Genomic DNA, 22,328 nt, shown 5'->3' with positions numbered 1-22,328 from the left:
AAGGGGTAGAGACTAGAGGTAGAGAAACCAGCATGATAATTGCTAGATTCTGAAGGCTAGGAAGGCAGAGACCTTATGTGCCATAACGTGCTGTAGTCTCTCCTGCTAGTAGTATAAGCAGTCCACATGTGAACTGTGGAAATGGTGGTTGAGATAGAACAGAAAGAACTATATCATATTTCATTGAGTATATCTATTTTAAGACACTTTATGTACTAATTAGAAAACTTGACAGTTATGACACTCCATTAATTGTGAATCCTGATTTTAGTGTTAAAATATGAAAAAATGCATCGTAGGATCAATGAAATACTATAAAATGAACTATAAACTGGAAATGAGAAGTAGGTTGACATAGAGATATCCTGTATGTTTGGTCTTCGGCTTGCCACTTAGTAGCTTTCTCAGAACAAATTTCTAAAAATGTACCTCTTTTCCACTTGGAATTGAGCTGGACAATTGAGATTACATACTCTGAAACACTTTGTAACCTGCTGCTAGTCATAGCTTGGCCTTAACATACCTGGGAGCGGGGGCACCACTACCTGCCTTGTATAGAAACATGGGGCTAGGTCAGAGCTCCTGCGTCTGTTGGATTCATATATTTGGGGGGGTGGCAGGGAAATCTGGTCAGCAGGAACGGGGCCTGTGTGGCCGCTGGCTAGTCCTGAGTGAAGAGCTACCTTTCTGTATTTGATTCCCTCTTCTGATTCATTGTGTTCTCCCAGAACTTTCATTCCTTCGGCTGTGTTGATTATCTTGGAGGGGCGGCAGGGCGGCGCCTAGGGGCAGGAACTAGGAGTTAGGGAGCCTTGGTGTGACTTGGTTATGCAAAAGATGTTACTTCCAGAGAGGCACCGTGCAAGGAAAAGCTTTTGGTCTACGGGAAAGACATGGTTTCCAGGCAGAATGCCTCCTCTCTCAGGTATTCCTTGGAATGGAGAATGACACTAACTTGGGTTACGTCCAGTTGGGCAAAACTAGAACGAACAAGATGACACCTCCCTGCCAGAGGCTATTAAATAACCAAGACGGAGTATGTGATATGGGCTCAGCTAGTTTAGGAGGCAGCTCTTTGCTCCCCTTTATTAATATAGGCAAGAAAACCAAGGTGTGGTGTTAGAGACTTGCCCATACTCATGCAATGAGGTGAAACAGATTTCATGACATCTTTTTCAAGCCAGGGGCTCCTCCCTAAGGTGACCAAGCCTTCCCGCTCACTCTCCAGACCTGCCCAGACCTGAGGTTGTTGCCCAGGGAGCTTTAGCTCCTCCCCAAACATAAACGACCCGGTAAACCTGGCCTTTCCTCTCTGCCTTTGGCTGTTTCATCCTCCTTTCCCTTTCCTCTGCCCCTCTGTCCTGTCTTCTGCAGGTCTTGGCTGGTATCAGGAAAGGAGTCCCATCCCATGGCCTCCCACTCCAGGGAACCAGGGCTCCTGCCCTGTGGGTCCTGTGACATGGTTTTCCGTTCCTGGGCCCTGCTGGCCACCCACACTCAGCGCTTCTGCATTGGCCGTCAGCCCCAGGAGCTGACAGTTGGAGAACAGCCCCCAATAGCCACTGAACCACGGGTACCCAGGGTAAGGGCCTCCTCCATGGCCATGAGAGGGTACTGAAGTGATTGCAACTCTCAGAGGATTCCTCACCCCACACCCTGTACCCAGGTTGTGCCACAAGAACACCAGGGCCTCCCAGACCAGGAGGCCAGCAAATCGGCTCTGAAGAGGCTAACAGATGAGGTACACTTGGATTTCCCCACTGAGCATCCCCCCAAAACCTATAGATCACGTGTGGGTCAGATTACCCCAACGTAGAGATTGCGGGTTACTGTTACCTCCAGGTGCAGCGGCTGCGGCTGTATCTGCAGGAAATGCGACCCAGCATAACAGAGGTCCCCAGCGGGTCACAGGGGCCCTGGAGGCGGTCAGAGGCACCGACTCAGGGTCCCAACTACGAGGCTGCTGGGAGCCCCGGCGAGCGGCTGCGGGCGCTGCACCGGACTCGCGCAAGGCGCTTGGCAGAGACCAAGGCACAGAGCTGTGCCCTCGAGCGACGCGGCGAGGGTAAGGGAAAAGAGGGGGACAAGGGCCCACCCTCCCCTTTGGCTTGAGGTCGCCCGACCCGTTCTGATTTGATCTCTTACCCCCTCAGAACTGAGCCGGCACCTCCAAGGTTTGGCTTGGACCCGGGACGGGAAATCACGCATATTCAGCCTGGAGCGGGAGCTCCGAGAACTCCGGGCAGAGGCCGGGCGAACGCGGGGTGCTCTAGAGGAGTTAGGGGCGCACGTTCAGCAGCTACAGGCCAACCCCGGGTGAGGCCGACGAGCCGGATCCCAGGAGTTCCGAGTCACCGGCTGGCGGGGGGGGCGGGGCCGGAGCGGGGGGGCGGGGCCTGGCCCGGCTGGACGCGCGAGGTATGCGCCCGGTCGCGGCTGGAAGGCCGCGCGAGTGAGGTCGGGAAGGGGCGGCGCTGCCGGAGGCCCTGGGTCTAGGTTCTTGATTCCGCCCCCGCGCCGGCCGTCCTCCACCCCAGGACCCGGCTGAACGCCTTAAGAGAGGCAGAACTCTGTGGTCCAGTGCTACAGGCAAACCCAGGGACTCTGGCTGCGGAGATCGGGTAAGATCCGAGCCCCGAGGCGGGCACGGGGCAAAGCGCTGATCGATCCGGGAAAAGCGCTTCTGCCTTCTTGTCCCCTACTCCCTAGGGCCCTGCGTGAGGCCTACATTCGAGGCGGGGGCCGGGACACCGGCGTTCTGGGCTGGATATGGCAGTTACAAGTGGAGGCGTCAGCTCTGGAGCTTCGGCGGTCGCGGACCCGCAGGGGTGAACATGAGGGGGCCAGCCAGGAGGGCCTTAGACCTGGGGAGAGAAAAGGGCGATGAGGGAGGACGTCTTTGGCTTGGGAACCACTTGAGCAAAAAACCCGAGGTAGAACACCTGTCTTTGCGGGGGTGCCTGGAATGTTAGCCGACAAGTCCAGCCTTGTCCAGAGAGTCCTAAGGCTGCAGAGCTGCTCAGAGCAGCTGGTCACCAGCTGTCAGAGGTGACAGGTCAAACTTGTTCAATCGCAGGAAGACAGGCAGGTGCCGCATTCAAGGAGCTTCTAGCAGTGGAGGCTGAAAATCGGCGCCTGGAGGCAGAAATCCTGGCTTTGCAGACGCAGAGGGGTGCAGGCCGGGTGCCCTGGGGTCAGTGAGCACCCAATTCCACCCCGCCTAGCCCTCCCCAGCAGGCCAGGCTCAGAGGCACCATGCACGGGGAATAAGACCTGTGTCTGAGCCCCATCAGTCCGTGTCCATGCCGATCTCCAGGTGTCTGTTTGGCTCTTGGGGGAGGGGTACCTCAGCCCAGTTACTTGCCGCGTCCTGCTCAAGGGCGCCCTACTCTTCCCCTGCACCTAGGGCACGAGGAGCCGAGACTTGTGGTCAATCCCAGCCCACGCCTGAGGAGGGAAGATCCCCCAAGGCTCCCGCCTCCAGTGGCTCCCCCGCTGCCGCCGCTTCCACACTCCACAGGCATCCTATTCTTGGGTGGCGCTGAAAAGGCTGTGAGGACCCAGGGGTTGGGACAGGGGCAGTTCTGCTCTGTGTGGTTGGGGGAGCATAGAACACCTAGGAGGCTTTCTGGAGGAATTGACTCTTCCCCTGCAGTCGCAGCTTTCTGGAACCATGACCAGGAACCTGGGCCTGGATCCACACTTCCTCCTGCCCACAACTGACGTTCTGGGCCCTGCACCCTACGACCCTGGGTGAGGCCTGCTCCCTCCTTTGACATCCTCTGTGACTTGGTCACCACTGCTGGTTAAGGAGACCCACTAGGGCCAGCTAGGGTGGGGGGACTGGCTGGGGGTTGGGAGGGTGAGAGGACTTGGGTGTGTGTGCACTTGAGGCCTGTATTTCCTAGGGCTGGCCTTGTCATTTTCTATGACTTCCTGCGGGGCCTTGAGGCTTCTTGGATTTGGGTGCAACTAATGACTGGCTTGGCCCGAGATGGACAGGATACAGGAGGGACCACAGCGTTGCCCCCAGCCCTTTGCTTGCCCCCACCTCCAGCTCCTGGGCCCATGGGCAACTGTGCCATCCTTGCCAGCAGGCAGCCTATACCCAGGTCAGTAGGTGGGGATTTATGATGTTGGTGCTTTTTGCCGCAATTGAGGCTTGTCCCTCATTCTGCTACATTTTCTCATCTGTATACTGGGCCACTGGCCCTGAGGGCCAAGTCCTAGGAAGGGAGCAGAGCCACTTCTGGCTCCTGACACCTGTTTTTGGTTGCTCTAGACTACCACCCTCACCATCAGTATCCTTGGTCTGTGAGCTGCAGGCCTGGCAGGGGCTGGCATGGGCTAAGGCACCACAGCCAAAAGCCTGGGCCTCACTGGTGCTATTTGACCGGGATCAGAGGATGCTAAGTGGTCGTTGGCGTCTCCCACTTCAGACCCTTCCTCTGGACCCCAGCCTTAGCCTTGGGCAGCTGAATGGGATTCCCCAGGTGAGTGTGGAGGATGGGGACTGGGTCCTCCACAGTACAGATGCAGTACCATTTCACCTCTTCCCAGGTAGGTCAGGCCGAGCTCTTTCTGCGGCTGGTGAATGCAAGAGATGCAGATGTCCAGACACTGGCAGAGATCAATCCAGCAAGTGCCCACGAGTACCAGTACCCACCTCTGGTGAGGGCCCAACTATAGCTGGGGACCCCACAGGTGTGGCTGATGTGGTTAATAACCAGCATTTGTTGACCGCTATGTATGTGCCAACCCACTACTAAATGTTTTCTGTGGATTAACTCATGTGACCCTCACATATCCTATTAGGTATGTACTACTGTGTAAACAAATAAGAAAATCAGAGGACAAGGTTAACTTGGTTCACAGTAAGCAGTTGACTCTAAGGTGGCCTGACGCCAGAACCTGTGCTGTTAACCTCTACATAAACCTTTTGCTAAAGATCTACCTTCTCCTTGTTCCACAGGTGCCCAACTCATCTTCACTGGAGGCCAGCTCCCTGGCCCCAACAGCTGGCTTTGTTGACCCCCCTCCTCCTGAAGACCCCCACCAGCGGCAGAGTCAAGCAGAGAGAGGAGGGTTTGGGCCCTCAGCACAGCTTTGACCCACCCCCACTGGCTTTCTGAGTCCAGAAGAATGGGCGTATGAGTAGCTTCACAAGCACAGGACTGGGGCCTAGACTGAGGCCTGTTCTCCCATCTGCAGCTTTACTACTCCGTGTTCTGACAGAGGGTCTGGAAGCAAATACAGATGTGAACACATAACGTGAGCTCCAATCACAGCTCTACCACCTTCCACAAGTACTTGGCCTTTCTTATCCTTTTGTAAAAAAGACTGATGTGAGGATTAAACAGGTATGTCAGGTATTTACAGTATTGCCTGGCATGTAAGAAAATTCTCTGAAAGGTGACTTGGAGACAGTCTTTCATCCAGCTAAAGGAACTTGATGAACTCATTCCTGTTTTTTTTGCTAAAGCATCTTACCGCCCACTTCTTTATCCAAATCCAAGCTTCTTCAGGACATCGTCCAGGAAGCCTTCCAGGTTCTCAAGCTCACCATGAAACAGGGAGCTCCTGTAGCCGTATATTACAGAAAGACAACCCAGTCATGTTCCTCCCAAGTTGCCGGCAGCGGGGATGGTCACAAGTGAAACCTGAATTGTTATATTGGGCGTGGCCCCAGACCCCAGTGTCAGCCAAAGGTCAAAGGCCTGGTAGTCAAGAGCTCCCTCCACCTCCAACACTGGATATTCAAACCGCAGGTTCTAACCTGCTGTCTGTACAGTGCAGCAAAGTAGCCCTGTGAATGCTGGAATTACTAAACCCCTTAGGTAGTAGAGGGCAGGCACTGTTTTGGAATTCAGATCCAAATACTGCCTGGTGTATAGCAATTCCTTAAAGGTCAGGTCAGAGGCAGCCGAGTCACGGGTCTCACACTAGCCCTGCACCCTGGACATCAGTGAGGGCCCAATGGGATGGCTTTAGTAACAGTGCCCTAAGCACCAGCACCCTTACGCTGGGCAGCCAGAATTGCTGAGCCATTATCCACCTTTCAACCCCACATCCCACTGAAACGCTCCAGGCAGCCCAGGATCCCACTCTAAGATCTTTAAACACAAGTCCAGAGACCAAGAGCTTTTTAGCATCTTTATTTAAGAAGTCAAAACTGTGGACAAGTAACAATTCCAACTGTTGATATTTTCTGTTATAACAAATATAACTCAACCAGCCAGTTCTCCCCACAGATTCTTTCTTCCAACCACATCCAGAGTGTCCATCAGTCAGTCACTCCTTTAGTCACTTTCAAACCAGAAAGCTCAATTTTCTACAATTAGCACACCAGTTTCCTCAAGGGTCACTCCCCGCTCCCCAGCCCCAAGTTTTCCTCAGTTCTTTTTTCCAGGACAGGATTATGGCCCCAGTTGGAGACGAGGTGGATAAGACAGGTGCCACCTAAGGCCTGGCTTAGAAGCTGTTATCAGTTCACAGTCAAAGTCCATCAAACAGTATCAGCACCAAAGAGCAAGATCTTCACCACGTCTTTTATAGCCCCTGTCCAGGGAGAGCACCATTCAAAGTTCGCAAGACAGCTGGGTTCAGAGTATTTATGATGGAAAAAATATAGCACCACTGGAAGATAAGGGCCTACAGCCACACTTGATTTCATCACCTCCACATTAGACAGACAGGAATCTGGTTTAGAACTTCCAACACAGAGATCGGCACAGAGGAGGAAACAAAAACCCACAAAAACCTTTGGCCACCATATAAAACCCGGAGTGCTCCAAGGCACACATTTAGCCAATATTTAAGGGGGAAAAAAAAAAATCATCAAAGCCTCAACCTTTGCTTACAATCTTTATTGAAGTTATACAAAAAGAATCCCCCAAAAGTGAAAAAATACATTATATACAAAAACACTTTCCATTGGGAGGAAGGCTCTGCTCCCTCTCTTAACATGCAGTGCTTTCAACTGTAGCTCCAGCCTCCACTGTCCCCTCCACTGCTGCCCGGCTTTCAGCCTGATTCTCAGCCTGGAAGATAAACAGGGAGCCTGGGCATAAGTGACCCTACTTTAAGCCATTCTTTCTTACACAACTGAGCAGGCCTCAGTCAGAGGAAATAAACACAGGTCCCTTAAATTTTGCTTCGCTCTCTACACTAAAAGGGCAATGACCGCAAGATATAAGGCCATTTCCTAAATTCTCTGTAACAGGGCTGACAGAGCCAGTGTTCATATGTTAGAAAGAGGAGCAAAAAAAGACTGAATGGTCTTGCCAATTAAGTGTCTTCTCATACATTCATTAGAGTGGGACCGGTGGTATGTATATAGGTTCCATTTGTCAATGAGACGCCCTATATTTTGTAACCAAACTGTTTCCTGTATGACCTCATTGTTTTTATGAGGGTTGCACTCAAGTAATCCAAACAGGCTCAAGTTGGGGAACATGCACTTAGCAGGACTTGTTTCCCCAGGCCCTGACAACAAGGGGAAATGAGGCAAGTGTCCAAACCCTGCTTAACTGCCCACCTCCTCCTCCATGTTTTCCGAAACTTCAGTTCCACTGGAGACAGCATCCCCACTGCCTCCATTCATCTCCGGCTCTTGTTTGGCTTTCTTTGCATCATCTTTCCGGGGGCTCTCTTCCTCTGGTTTTCTCTAAAGATATAATTAATTGTGAAGGCTTCACAAGTGTGCTTAATGTTTTCAAAAGGACAACTGTAAAACAATTCCTTAACGCCCCCCTCTTCCCTATGGTGCAAAGATCCCAACACCAGGATTCACAGCTCTAAGGGTCTCCCTAGCCACAACCTGTCCTCTGCAGAAAATAGATTGGTCTGCCCAAACATACCAAGTCAGCCTCTCTAATGGAAGAGTGGGGTGGGGATGAGGAATAGATCTGAACAGTAACCAACCCACAAATTTGAATTCCTACATTTGAGTCAGGAAACAAAGCAAGAGTTCAGGCTCTTCCACAAGAGAAAAAAATTACTGCAACAGGCAGAAGGCAGACTCACACAAGTTTAAGTATCAAGAGATCTGCTGCTGAATGAGTACTGTAAACCTGCCAGCTTCCCAAGATGGGCTGATCTGACCAGTCCTCCTCATCACCTTTCCTGATAGCCCTTGGGCTAAAAACCAGGAAAGTTTTGCTAGAAGACATATTCACTCAAGACCGATCTTCATTCAAATCCTCGCCCGTTTTTGCAAAACGAATGTCTTACTGCACCTAGTATGAGGGGTGTTTATAGAAAAGGTAGTCCTCATGTGTCATTGGAGGGAAAAAAAAATGCAGAGTGAGAAGAAGACAGAAAAGAAATGACCACATATAGATTTACCTTCTTTCTGACAAGGTGAGAAATATCAGTCACACAATTTGATGAGGATGCACCATCTGCTGGCTTTCTACAGGCGATCTGGCAATAAGAAACCTTTGTTAGCAATGTACTCCTAGACAAACACTGAGGTCTAATATTAAGTGACAAAAACCACCTGAATACCCACCATGGAGACTGAAGAGCCTCCTCCACTAGGAGTGAAACCTGAAGTAGAGCTCTCCACCTGTGTGAGAGATGACAAACCCAAGTGGGTCCCAGGATAGAGCCCACCAGGTCACCCACCTACAAGCAACTGTTTAAGACCTCAAATACTAGTGGCCACCATATAGTAGCAACATCACTCACCTCCTCTACTCATACCCGTGGTCACACATAGTAAGTAGCTGAGACAGAATTCAAACCCACACAGTCTGGCTCCAGAGCATATTGTCTTAAGCATTTTTACTATTTGAGAGAAACAGTATATGAGTTCTCACATTCCCTGACCTCCAACTCCCTGGAAACCAAGTCATAAGTAAAATTCCTAAGCAAATGGCACGCTAATACCGTGATAAAGGGCCTTCAACAATATCGAATATACTATTATCAAAACTTTAAAAGGAAACCAAACGAACCAGAGTTGCTTTCAGAGCCAATTCAGCTACATTCCCACTACGCTGGGACTCCTTTGCATCTTCTATCTTCTCTCTAATTTCAGGTAGCAGCTCCTTCAGCTCCTCAATTTCTTTCTCATATTCAATAGGTGATCCTTCGGCCTCCTTCATATGCTCATTAAGTACAGCTAGGAAGAACAGGCTGAAGTGATCAGTGATAGATAACACAAAAGAAGCCTTTTTTTTTTTTAAACTGTCAATACTGGATCCATCAAAATCACTGTGGAAACAGCTGATGCTTACTCACCCATTCTCTTCTCAATGACTTCAATAGATTTGCTGAACTGTGCCACTGCTTCATCATACTGAGAGTTGTACCCATAGGCCAAGCCCAGCTGGTAGTGGGTCTCTGCAAGGAGCCGATCATGGGCTTCCAGGTACTGCTCCTGCAGGTTTAGGCAAGCCTGGAACTCCTCCACAGCTTGGATGTAATTCTCTAACAAAGAGAAAAACAGCAAGCAAATGGACATTTAATATATAGTACTTCTAAAATTTCAGACCATGCTGCAGGAATGTGCTCCCATCTTATATTTCATTTTTCTTTGTAGCATCTCCAGGACCCTTGACTAAAAACCATCAAAATGACTTTTAAAAACCTACTGAGGTGCTTCCCTGGTGGCGCAGTGGTTAAGAATCTGCCTGCCAATGCAGGGGACACGGGTTTGAGCCCTGGTCCGGGAAGATCCCACATGCCATGGAGCAACTAAGCCCGTGCGCCACAACTACTGAGCCTGCGCTCTGGAGCCCGTGAGCCACAACTACTGAAGCCCGCGCGCCTAGAGCCCTTCTCCGCAACAAGAGAAGCCACCGCGATGAGAAGCCCGCACACCGCAACGAAGGGTGGCCCCCGCTCACCCCAACTAGAAAAAGCCGCGCACAGCAAGGAAGACCCAACACAGCCATAAATTAAAAAACAAACAAACAAAAAAAAACCCTACTGAGAAGGACTTCCCTGGCGGTCCAGTGGTTAGAACTCTGCACTCCCAATGCAGGGGGCACGGGTTCAATCCCTGGCTGGGGAACTAAGATCCCACATGCTGCACGATACGGCCAAAAAGAAAAAAAAAACCAACCCTATTGAGAGACTTTCAGTTAGAGTACCATTTAAAAGACTGTTCGTTGTTCTAGGACCCATAGAGAACCCAAAAAACCTACTGTCCTTTTAAAGCTAATTGCCCACAATTTATGATCAATTGAGATGGATTTTAAGGAATTAGAGGAAGATTAAGGCAGGGGCAAGGGATGTGTTATAGAAGAGAGTAAAATGGAAAATGTATTACCAGATTCAACACTAACTTCTCCTAGTTTAAGATGTGCCTGTGCAGCATAAAGCTGAGCTTCTTTCGTCTCTTGCCTAAAAGAAGGAAAGATGGTCAGAAACCTTAATAGCATCTGTCGACCCCTAACTGCTTTCTGTTTTCAACCACCAAGCTCCCAACCTAAGCCTAGAAGCACCAAGAGTTTTACCTTTTAAAAATGATCTTTGCTAAATCCAGCATATCCCAGGCAAGCTCTAGGTTCCCAATCTCCTCTTCTTCATTTTCTTGAAGAGACTGAAGTATATCCAAATCATTAGTATTAGGCAGAAGTACAAGACAGGCATCATTTGATTACAAATCTAAATGTATAATTTAGTATAGCTTGGGGGCGTGGGATGGGGAGAGACTGATATAGGATTCAAAGTTCACATTTTTCTCCCTAAACCTACAGAATGGACCCCTACAAAGTCTACCCCATATCACCTTATGTCAGTGATAGTTAGCAGTGATATGTTGGGTCATGCCCTAACTGACAGGACCCCCTGGGTTCAAATGGATCTGTCTATTCCCAGCATGAATAAAGGGTCCCCAATCCCTAACCAAGAAACAGCTACCTATAATAATCATGCCTACACTAGTAAACCAAAGTACCACAATAAGAAAGTAGACAATGATACTGAACAAATAATTCACCTTGTTTTCAAGAATTGAATCATTTGGTGTTTCTTCAGCCTTGTCATTTTCTTTATCCTCCTCTTCCGAGCCCTCGGTTTCTGCAAGTAAAAATTCTTCAGTATTGAGAATACTAAGGATCTGACAAGTCAAAAATTCCAATAAACATCTGTCAAATAACCTATATTCTGAGGTAGGACAGGCCAGATACTAAGCCAAATCAGTTAACATCTGAACTGGATATAAATAATAAAAGCCAGTGGTTAACAGTCTAATTCAAGTCTAATCCAGACTTAGATTGTATAATCTTATAGTGTCTATGGTTCAGAGCTTCAGTGATCAACAGGCTGTGTTTCTCTTCTAAAAGTCAACCTGGACCGTTCGGATCAAAACAGATTAGCTGACTTTTATTCATGGGCTTAGAAGCTCCCATCTACTCAACCAGAATCAGTTGGAGGCCTCAGCCAGTATTCCTGGGGTCTTTAAGCCAATTGTCAGTTAATACTAATAAGGCCAAGAAAATACCAAAAGTTAAATTACTCCAGTCCATTCAAAGCAAGAATACTCAAGAGACTAGCTTTCCCACAACAGAACTGTGGAGGGAAAAGCATAGCCCTTACCAACTCTCACCAATGAGCATGCCACACACTCCAGCCAGCTCTAGCACGTACAGAATTTGAGGGAGCAGTACCATGTTAAAATTTCCAGCCATATCAACACCATATTTCACCATATTAACAAACACTCACAAGTTAACTCCCTGTTAAGGACAGGCTGCTGATAAATAGCTCTACACATCACTTAAGGTTCAAAATGTCAAGTGATTAACAAGTGAACCTTTGGGGGGTTCACAATTCATGAAATGTGTATAATGTGCCTATCTCTGCCATCTTTCATTAAGCATTTAACACCAGCAGAAAAACTCAAATATTGTCTCCTAACTAAAAACTAGGCCTTAGAGCCATGAAGTCAGGTTAAAGGACTTTTATCTAACAATACTGCTTCAGGATGGGAATAGGCACAGGAAAGTCCTATAAGGACAAACTAAAGCCCTCTAAGAACCAGTTAAAGTTACAAGCTAATTACAGTTAACCTCTACAGCAAACAAACCCCGTTTTATCAAGTGCCTCCCTTTTCTCCTGTTGACTATGTAATTTGGTGCTTCTGAAATATAAATAAGTACCCACACCACCATACACCATTATCTTTCCATGCCCAAATTTCGAAGTGGTGTACTTAGTTCCCTGATGTTAGACTAGATGGGTGGTTTTACTGATTCTGACAATGAAGCCCATCCTCCACCAGAATATATGACAGGTGAAGCAGATCTTTGTATTTCTCACAATACTAAAAAAACCAAACGCCTTACCTTCCCAATTTGTAGGAAAATTTGACAAAATGTTGTTATTCTATATTCTTATTTATCTGGTATCTGTTCCACTCATACCAAAATGCTAAAAGTTGACATCTAATTTGGCATAAAATATCTAGTTATTTGGAGTTTTACATCAAATTTTTAAATTAAAATTCTTATAATGGTCTGAGAAAAATATTGGTTTCTCTTGAGGAATCTGCACTACCTTCATGGAATGGTGGCGAGGGAGCTAGGTTAATGAGAAAGCCATTACTTTAAAATAACACTTTCCAACCTGGTAACCCGTACCCACATATTACTAGGAATGCAATGAAGGCCTCAGTAAAGAGATCTGTTAAAATATTTTCTAAGCTTCTTTGAAAATGGAGTCTTTTTTGTGGTATGCCATCCTTCAGAGAAAGGGAAACAAGAAACAATGTTTTATAACATACCATTTCTCTGATCTTGTAGCATCTTCAAAACAGTATCGGCAGAGAGTTGTGCAAACCAGAAGAATGACTCTCAAAGGCCAAGTAAAGGCAATCTGCTGATTCTCTGGTTATTCTAGCATTCCCAAAGGATAGTCAGGAAACACTACAAATTGACCGGTACAGTCTATCTGAGCATGGCCAAGCTTTATGCCTACAACATTAAAATTTTGTTCACTTACCAATCATATCTAGGGTGACAATTAGAAAAGAATAGGCTTATTATCTTTTTTTTTTTTTTTTAGGGATATAGAGAGCCCAAGAGATGGCAGGAAATGGAGGTTTTAAGAGAAAACCTCTTTTAAGATTTCTGCAGGCTAGTGTTACCACGTAAATTTCTGACAAGAGGTGGGTTAAGGGAAGGGATGAAAGTTGCCTTCCTCAGTGTGAGGTATCTTGGGAAGAACAATACATTCAAATCAGATCTAGGGTCAGATTCCAGTACTATGATGTACTGTTTGACCCTAAACAAGTCACGTAACCCCTAAGCCTCAGCTTCCTCATCACTATAACTGGAGTAATACTACCTACTACACAGTACTGTATTTTGGAATCAAAAGTAATGTATGTGAGAGAGCTCTAACAATGTTACTTGTGAGACTCAATTGAATAGTTTTTGAACTGTGGAGAAATATGACATCTCTACTGTAGCTTATTATTCAAAGTCCAACTTCAGAGAGCCAGCAGAGCTTTTTACTACTCTAGCTAATTATCATTAAAGATTAAGACATGGGAGGTTTTTTTAAATTGAGGAATTCAGTTCTGTGCTTTTTCCATAGATATCTCCTAAAGCCCAATAAGCAGCCCAATGGTTCTACCATTTAGCCAATTCACTTCTGGTTACCATGCCTGTGCTGGCTGGAGTACAGGGACCTGCACATAGGTAGAAGGAAGTTTACCAGAATTAGCTACACATATTGATAATGGGTCTTTGAACATCTAAAACTTAAGAGAACTCGAAGTAGTCTGTCAATTATGTAAGTAATATATATGTGTAATAATGATTAATTGGAATATACCTATGGTTATTAATAACGTTAGATAAATCTTATGGACAGTAGAATCCTCAAATGATAGTATAACTCAAGTCAGACGTGCCAGTTATGGAGTTGCTAATTAGAGGCTTATACATCTTGATGAAACTGAATCACAATTAGACCAATAATACTATATAAAGCATCCACACTTTATAATGTTCTAAGTAACAAAAAATTCAGTTTAGCAGCCAAAGCAAGCATGAAATGAGGGGGGAAAGCAGCAAGAGGGCTTAACTGTTAGGTTTTCTGTTATCTTTGGAGGGGGCTAATTTAACTAATGTGAATAAGCCTCTAAACACTTACTGAAGACTAAAAGTAAAGATTACCAGAGTTCTTCCACTCTGGCGATAGACCATTCAAGGGTTAACTGCCTTCATTTAAACGGCATGCCTGCTTAAGTGTATCAATTCAGTGGATTCTACTGCTCTAATTCTGATTCCTAAAGCAGAGAAAAAGGAACCAAGTGAACAGTAAATTTAAAAATCAAGAGGCATGCAAGTGAACATCCATTCAGCATTCTCTGCCAGCCTAGCCCACTATTTCCCTATCTACCCCACTTCCCACCCACCTTTATTGGCTAGTATGGTACAACAAGTTACTGATAGCTAGCCAAGTCTCAGATATCACAGAAAGGCCTATTTTGCAGTTAGTAAAGCGTTAGTTTATAAGCCAGCTAAAGAAGACTTGCTTTAACTTGCTCAACTTATCACCACCTTCTTAAACTATCCCCATTTTCACTTAGCCCTCTCCTAATCCAAAGGCAGACGGAAAATCCTGAATGGAAGGCTGACTTTTTTACCCATGATTAGTGAGTCAAATCCAGAATGTACTCCACCCACTGCAGCTCTTGCATGTCCCGGTTACCTTCACCCTCTTTCATCTGTTCTTCTTTGTCTTGTGTTTCTTCATTAGCAGCTATCTTAACTTTGTCTTCAGGGGATTTCTCAGTAGCCCCCTGGGCTAACTTAGTCTCAACCCCATCTCCAGCTGCCTCAGACTCTTCTATAGACAGCTTAGTCTCCTCCTGGCTAGGAACCAACTCTGCCCTGACCTTCTCCTCTAGTCCTGAGCCATCTTTTGTTTCTGTCCACCCTTCTGCATCAGTCTTCGGTTCACTGGGAGTGTGATCCCCTGCAGCTGATAGTCCGTTGACTGCACCATCCTTAGGGAGAACTGGGTCCTCCTGCCCAGGCTTCTCAGAGACTTCTGATCCAGCTTCTGCAGCTGAGGCCTCTGCAGCCTGTGCTGTCACCTCTGGTGACTCTTCAGCAGCAGGCAATTCTTGCCCTACCAACTGCTCAAGAACAGCCTTTCCTGGCTCACTTGCAGAGACAGCTACCTGCTCCTTTGGCTCATCCCCACCCACATCCACTGGCTTGACTGCTTCTATCTCCACTGCAGTGCCCTGCTTTTCTAGAGTCACAACAGGTTGCTCTTCTGAAGCTTCTTTTGGTTTCTCCTCTATGCTCGCAATTACTTCTCCCTGACCTCCTTTTTCTCTGCACTCTTCTTGGACGTCAGTTCCAGAAACTGATTTTCCTTCCTCAGCATCTGGTGTTTCCTGTTCTGGCTTCTTAGAAGTGACTTCAGCTTCATTCAGTCCTTCTGGTGCTGCTGTTCCTTTTCCCTCTTTAGTGGTTTCAGTTAACTGATCTGGAGTTGATTCAACTTTTTCCTGTAGTTCCCCTGCAGGCTCACTTATATCCATATCTTCTCTTCCACCCTTCTCCATATCAGTTTCCTGTTCCTTATCCGTTTCAGGCTTTACCAGAGACTTGTCTTCTGTTTTTTTGGCTTCTTTTTCTCCCATGGCGTCATAAACCTGTTCTCTCAACTCTTCCCTTGCTTCCTCTACATGGTTAAAGAACATGAAGCATAAACATGTCTTCGAGTTTAATGATAAAGGCATAAATGGAAACTAAAAATACATTCCCTTTAAACCCTCAAACAGCCTGGCTTATGTTTTAGCAGATGGCCTGCAAATTATCTGCCCCCTTGAGAAAAGCAAAGGGAAACTCCCAGCTAGCAGAGCAACTTACTGCAAAAGAAACCCAAGCTCCTTAAATTAGATATTATTTTACTTGAGCATTCTGGTATCAGTTAGGTAAGAGATGCCAAGCTTTACATTCTCTTCTAAACACTATATAGACCTCCATCTGATATGTAAAATTCTAGCAGCCAAACTCAAATTAGAAATTAACATTTAATTTTCTTAGACACAAAAAAATGTAAAAGGGCTCCAAAAGCACAGCCATTAAAATAACTGAGCTGCAAAGCTTTTTAAAATTCACATCAGAAAAATATTTAAGGTTGTTTTAATACTTAAAACATCAATTTAAATAACCAGATTTATTTGGGAAATTAAGTTATCCCCTTACAATAGCCTGCTATCAGTTTCAGTAATCAGCCACCTCCCCTGCAGTCTCCACCAGATGCAGGTGTCACCCCAGGAGAGACCATTCAGGATAAGGAGAGCCCTATTTCCATCACTTGTACACAAGAAATAAACGTCGCATCTCTTGAATGTCACATGCAACTCCACATACCATCTATGTTATCATTATTTTCTACCAGAGTTTCTTCTTCTGTTTTTTCTCCTTCCTCCTCTTCCACATGCACACCTTCCAGGGCATTTCCCAACACACCATTCTCCATTCTAGCAGAACAAAAGGAGAAAGCACTAAAGGTATGATGGCTAGAACCTAACAGTCTTTGTAAGACAGAAACTGTAGTCCTGTATTATAAAAGCAACAGAAGAGTAAGCAAGTACAGAGAATATAAACTTTAAACACTCATGAAAGAAATGCAATGATCAAAACTTCTAATATAAATTAAGGCTGTAAGAGCACTGAAAGAAATAAACATACCCTTTTTATCCAGCCACCTGAAAAAGCACTGATGACTCTTATCAAAAGGGCCATATTTCCCAAACTTCTCATCCACCTACATTTCTCTAGATGGCCAAAAACATTCTGGCAAGGTTTTCATGACAAATCCTTAGAATGCTCTACAAAATTAGAAAACTTAGCAGAACTAATAAGATAAAATAGATTACAGAACATTTGCTACTCTGTGTACCCTCAATATATTTTATTCTGATTAATAAATTCTGGTGGAAAATACACAACTTTCCAACAGTTAAGACTACTTGTGAGTCTTAAGACATTTTCACATGCCAGTGTTTTCAAATTGTCCTTCATTCAGTCCTTCTTATGGATGACTGTTTTGGGCTAGCTGAGAGTGCTTTCAAAGGTTCTCTCTCTAAATTGGACTTTGATAAATTACTGACTATTCACTAATGGAAAGACCTCTGCTTCTAATTACTGCAAAAGTCAAAACCTAAGTATAACTTCACTCTTTGTATCAAGTGCCTTTCAAAACTCCCATCAAGTGAATTCTCTGGCCGTCCAGTGATTAGGACTCCATGCTTTCACTGCTGGGGGCACGAGTTCAATCCCTGGTCGGGGAACTAATATCCCACAAGCCCACGGCACGCCCCCTCCCCTAAAAAAACTTCCATCAATCTTTCATGTTCCTTCTAAACCCCCCCAGTAAAGCCAGTCTCACTTAGCTCATGTGAAATCTCAAAGCTAGTAAACAATCTTAGCAAACAAAGAAACAAGTTTTTAAATAGACTACTATGATACAAAACATATTACTTAAAAACTTGGCTTGAAAGACATACCTTGCCAACTCCAGAAGCGATTTCCCATAGAAAAAGAAGGCTTCTCCACATTCATTAGCTGTCTCTCCATACTTCTTACCTCTACAAAGAGAATAAACAGCTAATTAACATCTAGTCTAAAATTTTTTTCCCCTAGTTCTTTAGCTATAAAATGACATTTCTTCTGTAACACATCCTTCTAGGAAACCAATGCTCCACTCCTCTTGCTTTGAAGTCAAGGTCCAAGGGACTTTAAGAATGAATGAATTAATGTTGCCTGTTCTTCATCTATATAGTATATAATTACAAATTTAGATATATAATATACATTATATAATTAGAATATAATATATACTCTAAAAGACATCCATTTGCTACAGTTATACTATATAATCTAAGAGCCAAATTACATTAATAGGCGTTTCTCCTGGTATAAGATAGGGGTCAATATGGGCCAGAATATTGTTAGAGGGCCTTTGGCTGGGACCTAAAGCATGAATAAGGTCCATGGAAAGGCATGATGATAAAGAGTTAAGAGCATGTTCTCTGGAGCCTGACTGCCTAGGTTCAAATCCTGCCTCTAACTTTTAACCTTAGTCAAGTTACTTAATCTCACAGTACCTTAGCTTTCTCATCTGTAAAATGGAAATGTTAAGAACCGGTCAGAGCTATTGCAAGAACTAATTAAGTTAATGTATATAAAATCATTTAAAATAATGCTTAGAAATACAGATAGCACTATATATACAAATTCAAGCTATTAATATCTAGACAGGGAAGAAGAAGAGGAAAAAAAATCACAAGTGTGATAAATGGTAAGGAGGAGGTACTTTATGTGGAGTAAGGAGACCAGCTTTCGTGGGGTAAAGGATTGGCAGAAATCATGCTAAGTCAGGCCAACTAATAGCCTAAGAGATTAGTGAGAGTAAACAGAGCAACTAAACAAAGAAACTATTGTGATGAAGGTCATGTTTAAGGGTAGCCTACTAGATTAGAATAATGTATCTCAAATTTTCCTCCTAAATACCCTTAATGGCAGGACAGTGAGAAAACTGAACTTTCCAGGAATAAGGAATAAGCTAAGAAGCGTGTTTCTATGTGCTTAATCTTAAAAACTTAGATTTTAACATTTTCATTGTAAGATAACCACACATTTTTATATAAAAATACCTAAATACTCAGCATCAGATGAAATCTGGGCCCTACCCTTAGCACACCACTGAATACCAGAACCTCAGCTCTTCAGACTCAGGTGATGATGAAGAGGCCAGAGGCCAGAGGCCAATAATCTGACGAGATTATTGCAGACATCCAGGAATAAGATTCTGTTCTAGAGGGAGTAAGGGTTGTGGAAAAAAATGGACAAATATGACCCTGAACCAAAACCAGGACAAGTTAGTTAGTTAGTGATGAACAGAAAACAAATTACCTTAACTCAGGAAAATCAAAGGCTGAAATTGGTCAGTGATACGTAAGTTTTATAGTTATAGGAATAAATTTACACGTGAAAAATAATCAAATCTTCTTAAACTCTTGCTCTTTATTCTTTTTATCCCGTTAAACAACTTTTTATGATTCAAGTTTATTAGGAACACAATAGCCCATCATAGCAAAACACAGTACTTACAAAAGACTAGCTGCTTCCTGGAAGGCATTGACAGCTGCTGGAATATCCCCCATCACCAGATGTTTCTGTCCTAAACCCAATAGTTTCTTAGCTTCACTATCCACATCCAGACTGCAAGAGAAAGATTTTTTTCAAACGTCAAATACTTTTGGAACCAACATTTTTGGAATACCTGCTACATTTAAACCATAACACTTTCTTTAATTTCTTTAAACCTCTGAACTACTCTGGCAAGGCTTAGCTAACCCACACTTACCTATCACTAAAAAAGCTCACTACTAAGATATATGAATGGTAAATAAGCACATGAAAAGACGCTCAACAACATCAGTCATTTGAGAAATGCAAATTAAACTCATAATGAGATACTATTATACTCCCACTAGAATGGCAAAAATGTAAAGACTGACCACATCAAGTGTTGGCAAAGATGTAGAGCAACTAGAACTCTCATACTCTGCTGACAGGAATGTAAAATGGGAGAGTCACTTTAGAAAACAGCTGGCGAGTTTCTTAAAAAGTTAGATATATACCCGTCATATAATATCTAGCCATTCCATTCCTAGGAATTAACCCAAGAGAAATGAAAGTATATACCCATAAAAAGACACGTACACATATATTCATAGCAGTTTTATCTGTAGTAGCTAAAAACTAGAAACCCAAATGGATAAATTGTGATATATCCACAATATGGAATATCAATAAAAAGGAATGAACTGTTGAAACACATAACATGGATGAATCTTGATTATGCTGAATCAAAGATGCCATACCAAAAAAAGTACATACAGTATGATTCGATTTAGATAATGTTCTACAAAATGCAAACTCATCTACAGCGACAGAAAGTAGATTAATGGTTGCCTGGAGAGGGAATGAAGTACAAAGGAGCATAAAGAAATTTTGAGATGATAAATATGTCATTATCTTATGATATTGGTCTACAGGTATATACACATGTAAAAGCTCATCAAATTGCTCACTTCAAAAATGTGCAGTTTAGGGGACTTCCATGGTGGCGCAGCGGTTAAGAATCCGCCTGCCAATGCAGCGGACATGGGTTCAAGCCCTGGTCCGGGAAGATTCCACTTGCCGCAGAGCAACTAAGCTCGTGTGTCACAAATACTGAGCCTGCACTCTAGAGCCCGCAAACCACAACTACTGAGCCTACATGCCACAACTACTGAAGCCTGTGCACCTACAGCCTGTGTCCCACAACAAGAGAAGCTACCACAATGAGAAGCCCGCGCACCACAACGAAGAGCAGCCCCCACTTGCCACAACTAGAAAAAGCCCACACACAGACCCAACACAACCAAAAAAAAAAAAAAAAAAAAAAAAACCTTCAAAAAAAAAAATAGTAATAGGAGAAGACTACTTAGAAAGAATCTAGGCTAAGACCAAGGAAATAGTAGAAATGGTGAGATTCTCAATATACTTATTTTGGAATTTGCTAATGTACTGGATACATAATTTCTTGAATGAAAAAGTAATAAAGCCAATGCTTTCTGGCCTGGGCAACTGTAATAACAATGGATACTTACTATGTGCCACGTGATAATTATACCTATATTTACATTTAATCTTGGTATCTACTTCATAAGGCTGTAACTTATTATCTCCATTTTACAGATGTGAAAACTGAGAATTAGTGGCAGGGACCATCTAGATCTCTAGATCATCTAGACGATCTAGATCAAGATTTATACAACATTGCCATTTACTGAGATAGCCAACTGAGGGAAAAGCAGGTGAGGGGCAGGGTAATCTAGTTTTGGACACGTTAATTGGAAGATGCCTACTGAACCTCCAAGATATTGAAAGGAAGAGATTCAGGAAATATGTAGGGTCTACAGATACAAATGGGGTGTCATCCGCTTAAAGCCACAGGCCTGAGCTAAACTGGGGGAGATTACCTAGGGAGTGACTATTAATAAAGAAGTCATAGGACTGAGCCCTGAGAGCATTCCTACATCAGAGGCAGGGGAAATGGGGAAGAACAAGAAGCCCCTGTCACTCCCCCTACTGAAAAAAGAATAGCTAGTAAGGGAAAAAAATATAGTATCCCTGAAGCCAAATGAAGACATGTAAAGAAAGAAGTGATCCACTGGATCAAATGTTACTGACAAGATTAACTGATCACTAGATTAAGGAATAATATAGATGGCATTAATGACCATTAAGCAAGACCATTTTAGAATGGTGAAAGAAAAACCTGAAGAAGGTTCAGGAAATAAAAAAGGGGAAGTAAAGAAACAAAGTAACGACAACTCTTTCATGTTTTCTTGTCCAAGAAACAGAAATGAAGTAATAGGTAGAAGGGGATGTGGGGGATCAATGAAGGGTTAAGAACAGGAATACAGTTGGCCCTCCTCATCAACCAAGGATTAAAAATACTCCGGGGGGGGAGGGGGCGGTGTGTGGTAATTCCAGAAAGTTCCAAAAAGCAAAACTTGAATTTGCTGCACATTGGCCAACTATTTACATAGCATTTTCATAATATTTACAACTATTTACGTTGTACTAGGTAGTATAAGTAATCTAGAGACAATTTTAAAGTATACAGGAGTATGTGTTCGGTTATATGCAAATACTATGCCATTTTATATAAGGGACTTGAGAATACACAGATTTTAGTACTGGGGGCAGGGGGCGGGGGTATCCTGGAACCAATCCCCCATGAACACCAAGGGAAGACTATGCGATACTTAGTAGGTTGGTACAAATAACCTCATAGGAGAGGAATGGAGTAGTACTGCTAGATAGAGAACTACAAGAGCTCTGTTCTTGAGTAGATAGATGACTGAGGATGGGATCCACTGAACAAGTGGAAATGTTGGTCTCTATATAAGAGCAATGGGGACTTCCCTGGTGGCGCAGTGGTTAAGAATCCACCTGCCAATGCAGGGGACACAGGTTCGAGGCCTGGTCCAGGAAGATCCCACATGCTGCAGAGCAACTAAGCCCGTGCGCCACAGCTACTGAGCCTGCACTCTAGAGCCCACGAGCCACAACTACTGAAACCCGCGCACCTAGAGCCCGTGCTCTGCAACAAGAGAAGCCACCGCAATGAGAAGCCCGCACACCGCAACAAAGACCCAACACAGACAAAAATTAATTAATTAAAAAAAAAGAAGAGCAATGGCTCACAAACTTTTTGGTCTCCAGACTCTTTACACTATCAAATTACAGAAGGTCCTCGAAGAGCCTTTGTGTATGTGAGTA

General features: G+C 44.4%; 2 protein-coding genes across 4 annotated transcripts in view; one reads left to right on the top strand and one right to left on the bottom strand.

Annotated features, from left to right (window-relative positions):
• The first annotated feature begins 1,408 nt into the window (after positions 1-1,408).
• CCDC17 (coiled-coil domain containing 17) lies at positions 1,409-6,238 on the top strand. Of its 2 annotated transcripts, none has more exons than XM_068539777.1 (13): positions 1,409-1,573; positions 1,637-1,741; positions 1,870-2,065; positions 2,154-2,316; positions 2,538-2,621; positions 2,710-2,828; positions 3,077-3,193; positions 3,407-3,552; positions 3,662-3,753; positions 3,909-4,112; positions 4,283-4,493; positions 4,561-4,671; positions 4,973-6,238. In XM_068539777.1, the coding sequence occupies exons 1-13, from the start codon at positions 1,409-1,411 to the stop codon at positions 5,108-5,110; spliced, it is 1,851 nt and encodes a 616-aa protein (XP_068395878.1). In that variant the 3' UTR covers positions 5,111-6,238. The 2 variants fall into 2 exon arrangements, with proteins under 2 accessions (XP_068395878.1, XP_068395877.1); XM_068539776.1 differs by having other exon boundaries at positions 1,843-2,065.
• Positions 6,239-6,851: 613 nt separating this feature from the next.
• Positions 6,852-22,328, bottom strand: part of NASP (nuclear autoantigenic sperm protein) — a 34,466-nt gene continuing 18,989 nt past the window's right edge. Inside the window, exons 3-15 of one of the 2 annotated variants that reach the window (XM_068539773.1) lie at positions 19,101-19,211; positions 17,495-17,575; positions 16,356-16,465; positions 14,674-15,660; positions 10,952-11,031; positions 10,467-10,552; positions 10,280-10,353; positions 9,247-9,435; positions 8,961-9,127; positions 8,513-8,569; positions 8,347-8,424; positions 7,538-7,666; positions 6,852-7,040 (exon numbers count right to left, since the gene is read on the bottom strand). In XM_068539773.1, the coding sequence (XP_068395874.1) occupies positions 6,960-7,040; positions 7,538-7,666; positions 8,347-8,424; positions 8,513-8,569; positions 8,961-9,127; positions 9,247-9,435; positions 10,280-10,353; positions 10,467-10,552; positions 10,952-11,031; positions 14,674-15,660; positions 16,356-16,465; positions 17,495-17,575; positions 19,101-19,211 (2,230 nt within the window). In that variant the 3' untranslated portion in view covers positions 6,852-6,959. The remainder of the gene's footprint in view (positions 7,041-7,537; positions 7,667-8,346; positions 8,425-8,512; positions 8,570-8,960; positions 9,128-9,246; positions 9,436-10,279; positions 10,354-10,466; positions 10,553-10,951; positions 11,032-14,673; positions 15,661-16,355; positions 16,466-17,494; positions 17,576-19,100; positions 19,212-22,328) is intronic. The other variant, XM_068539775.1, reaches the window with a different exon arrangement.

The sequence above is a fragment of the Eschrichtius robustus genome, chromosome 3, assembly GCF_028021215.1.
Source record: "Eschrichtius robustus isolate mEscRob2 chromosome 3, mEscRob2.pri, whole genome shotgun sequence".
Lineage (NCBI taxonomy): Eukaryota > Metazoa > Chordata > Mammalia > Artiodactyla > Eschrichtiidae > Eschrichtius > Eschrichtius robustus.
Note: the sequence above shows the minus strand (reverse complement) of the source record. Positions and strands in the feature narration are given on the sequence as shown.

Bases quoted from the DNA above. Each gene is read 5' to 3' on its own strand.
- CCDC17 (XM_068539776.1), top strand. From the start codon at position 1,409: ATGGCCTCCCACTCCAGGGAACCAGGGCTCCTGCCCTGTGGGTCCTGT. The intron at 3,754-3,908 runs GTGAGGCCTGCT...TGTATTTCCTAG, and splicing joins CCTGCACCCTACGACCCTGG to GGCTGGCCTTGTCATTTTCT. The intron at 4,494-4,560 runs GTGAGTGTGGAG...ACCTCTTCCCAG, and splicing joins AGCTGAATGGGATTCCCCAG to GTAGGTCAGGCCGAGCTCTT.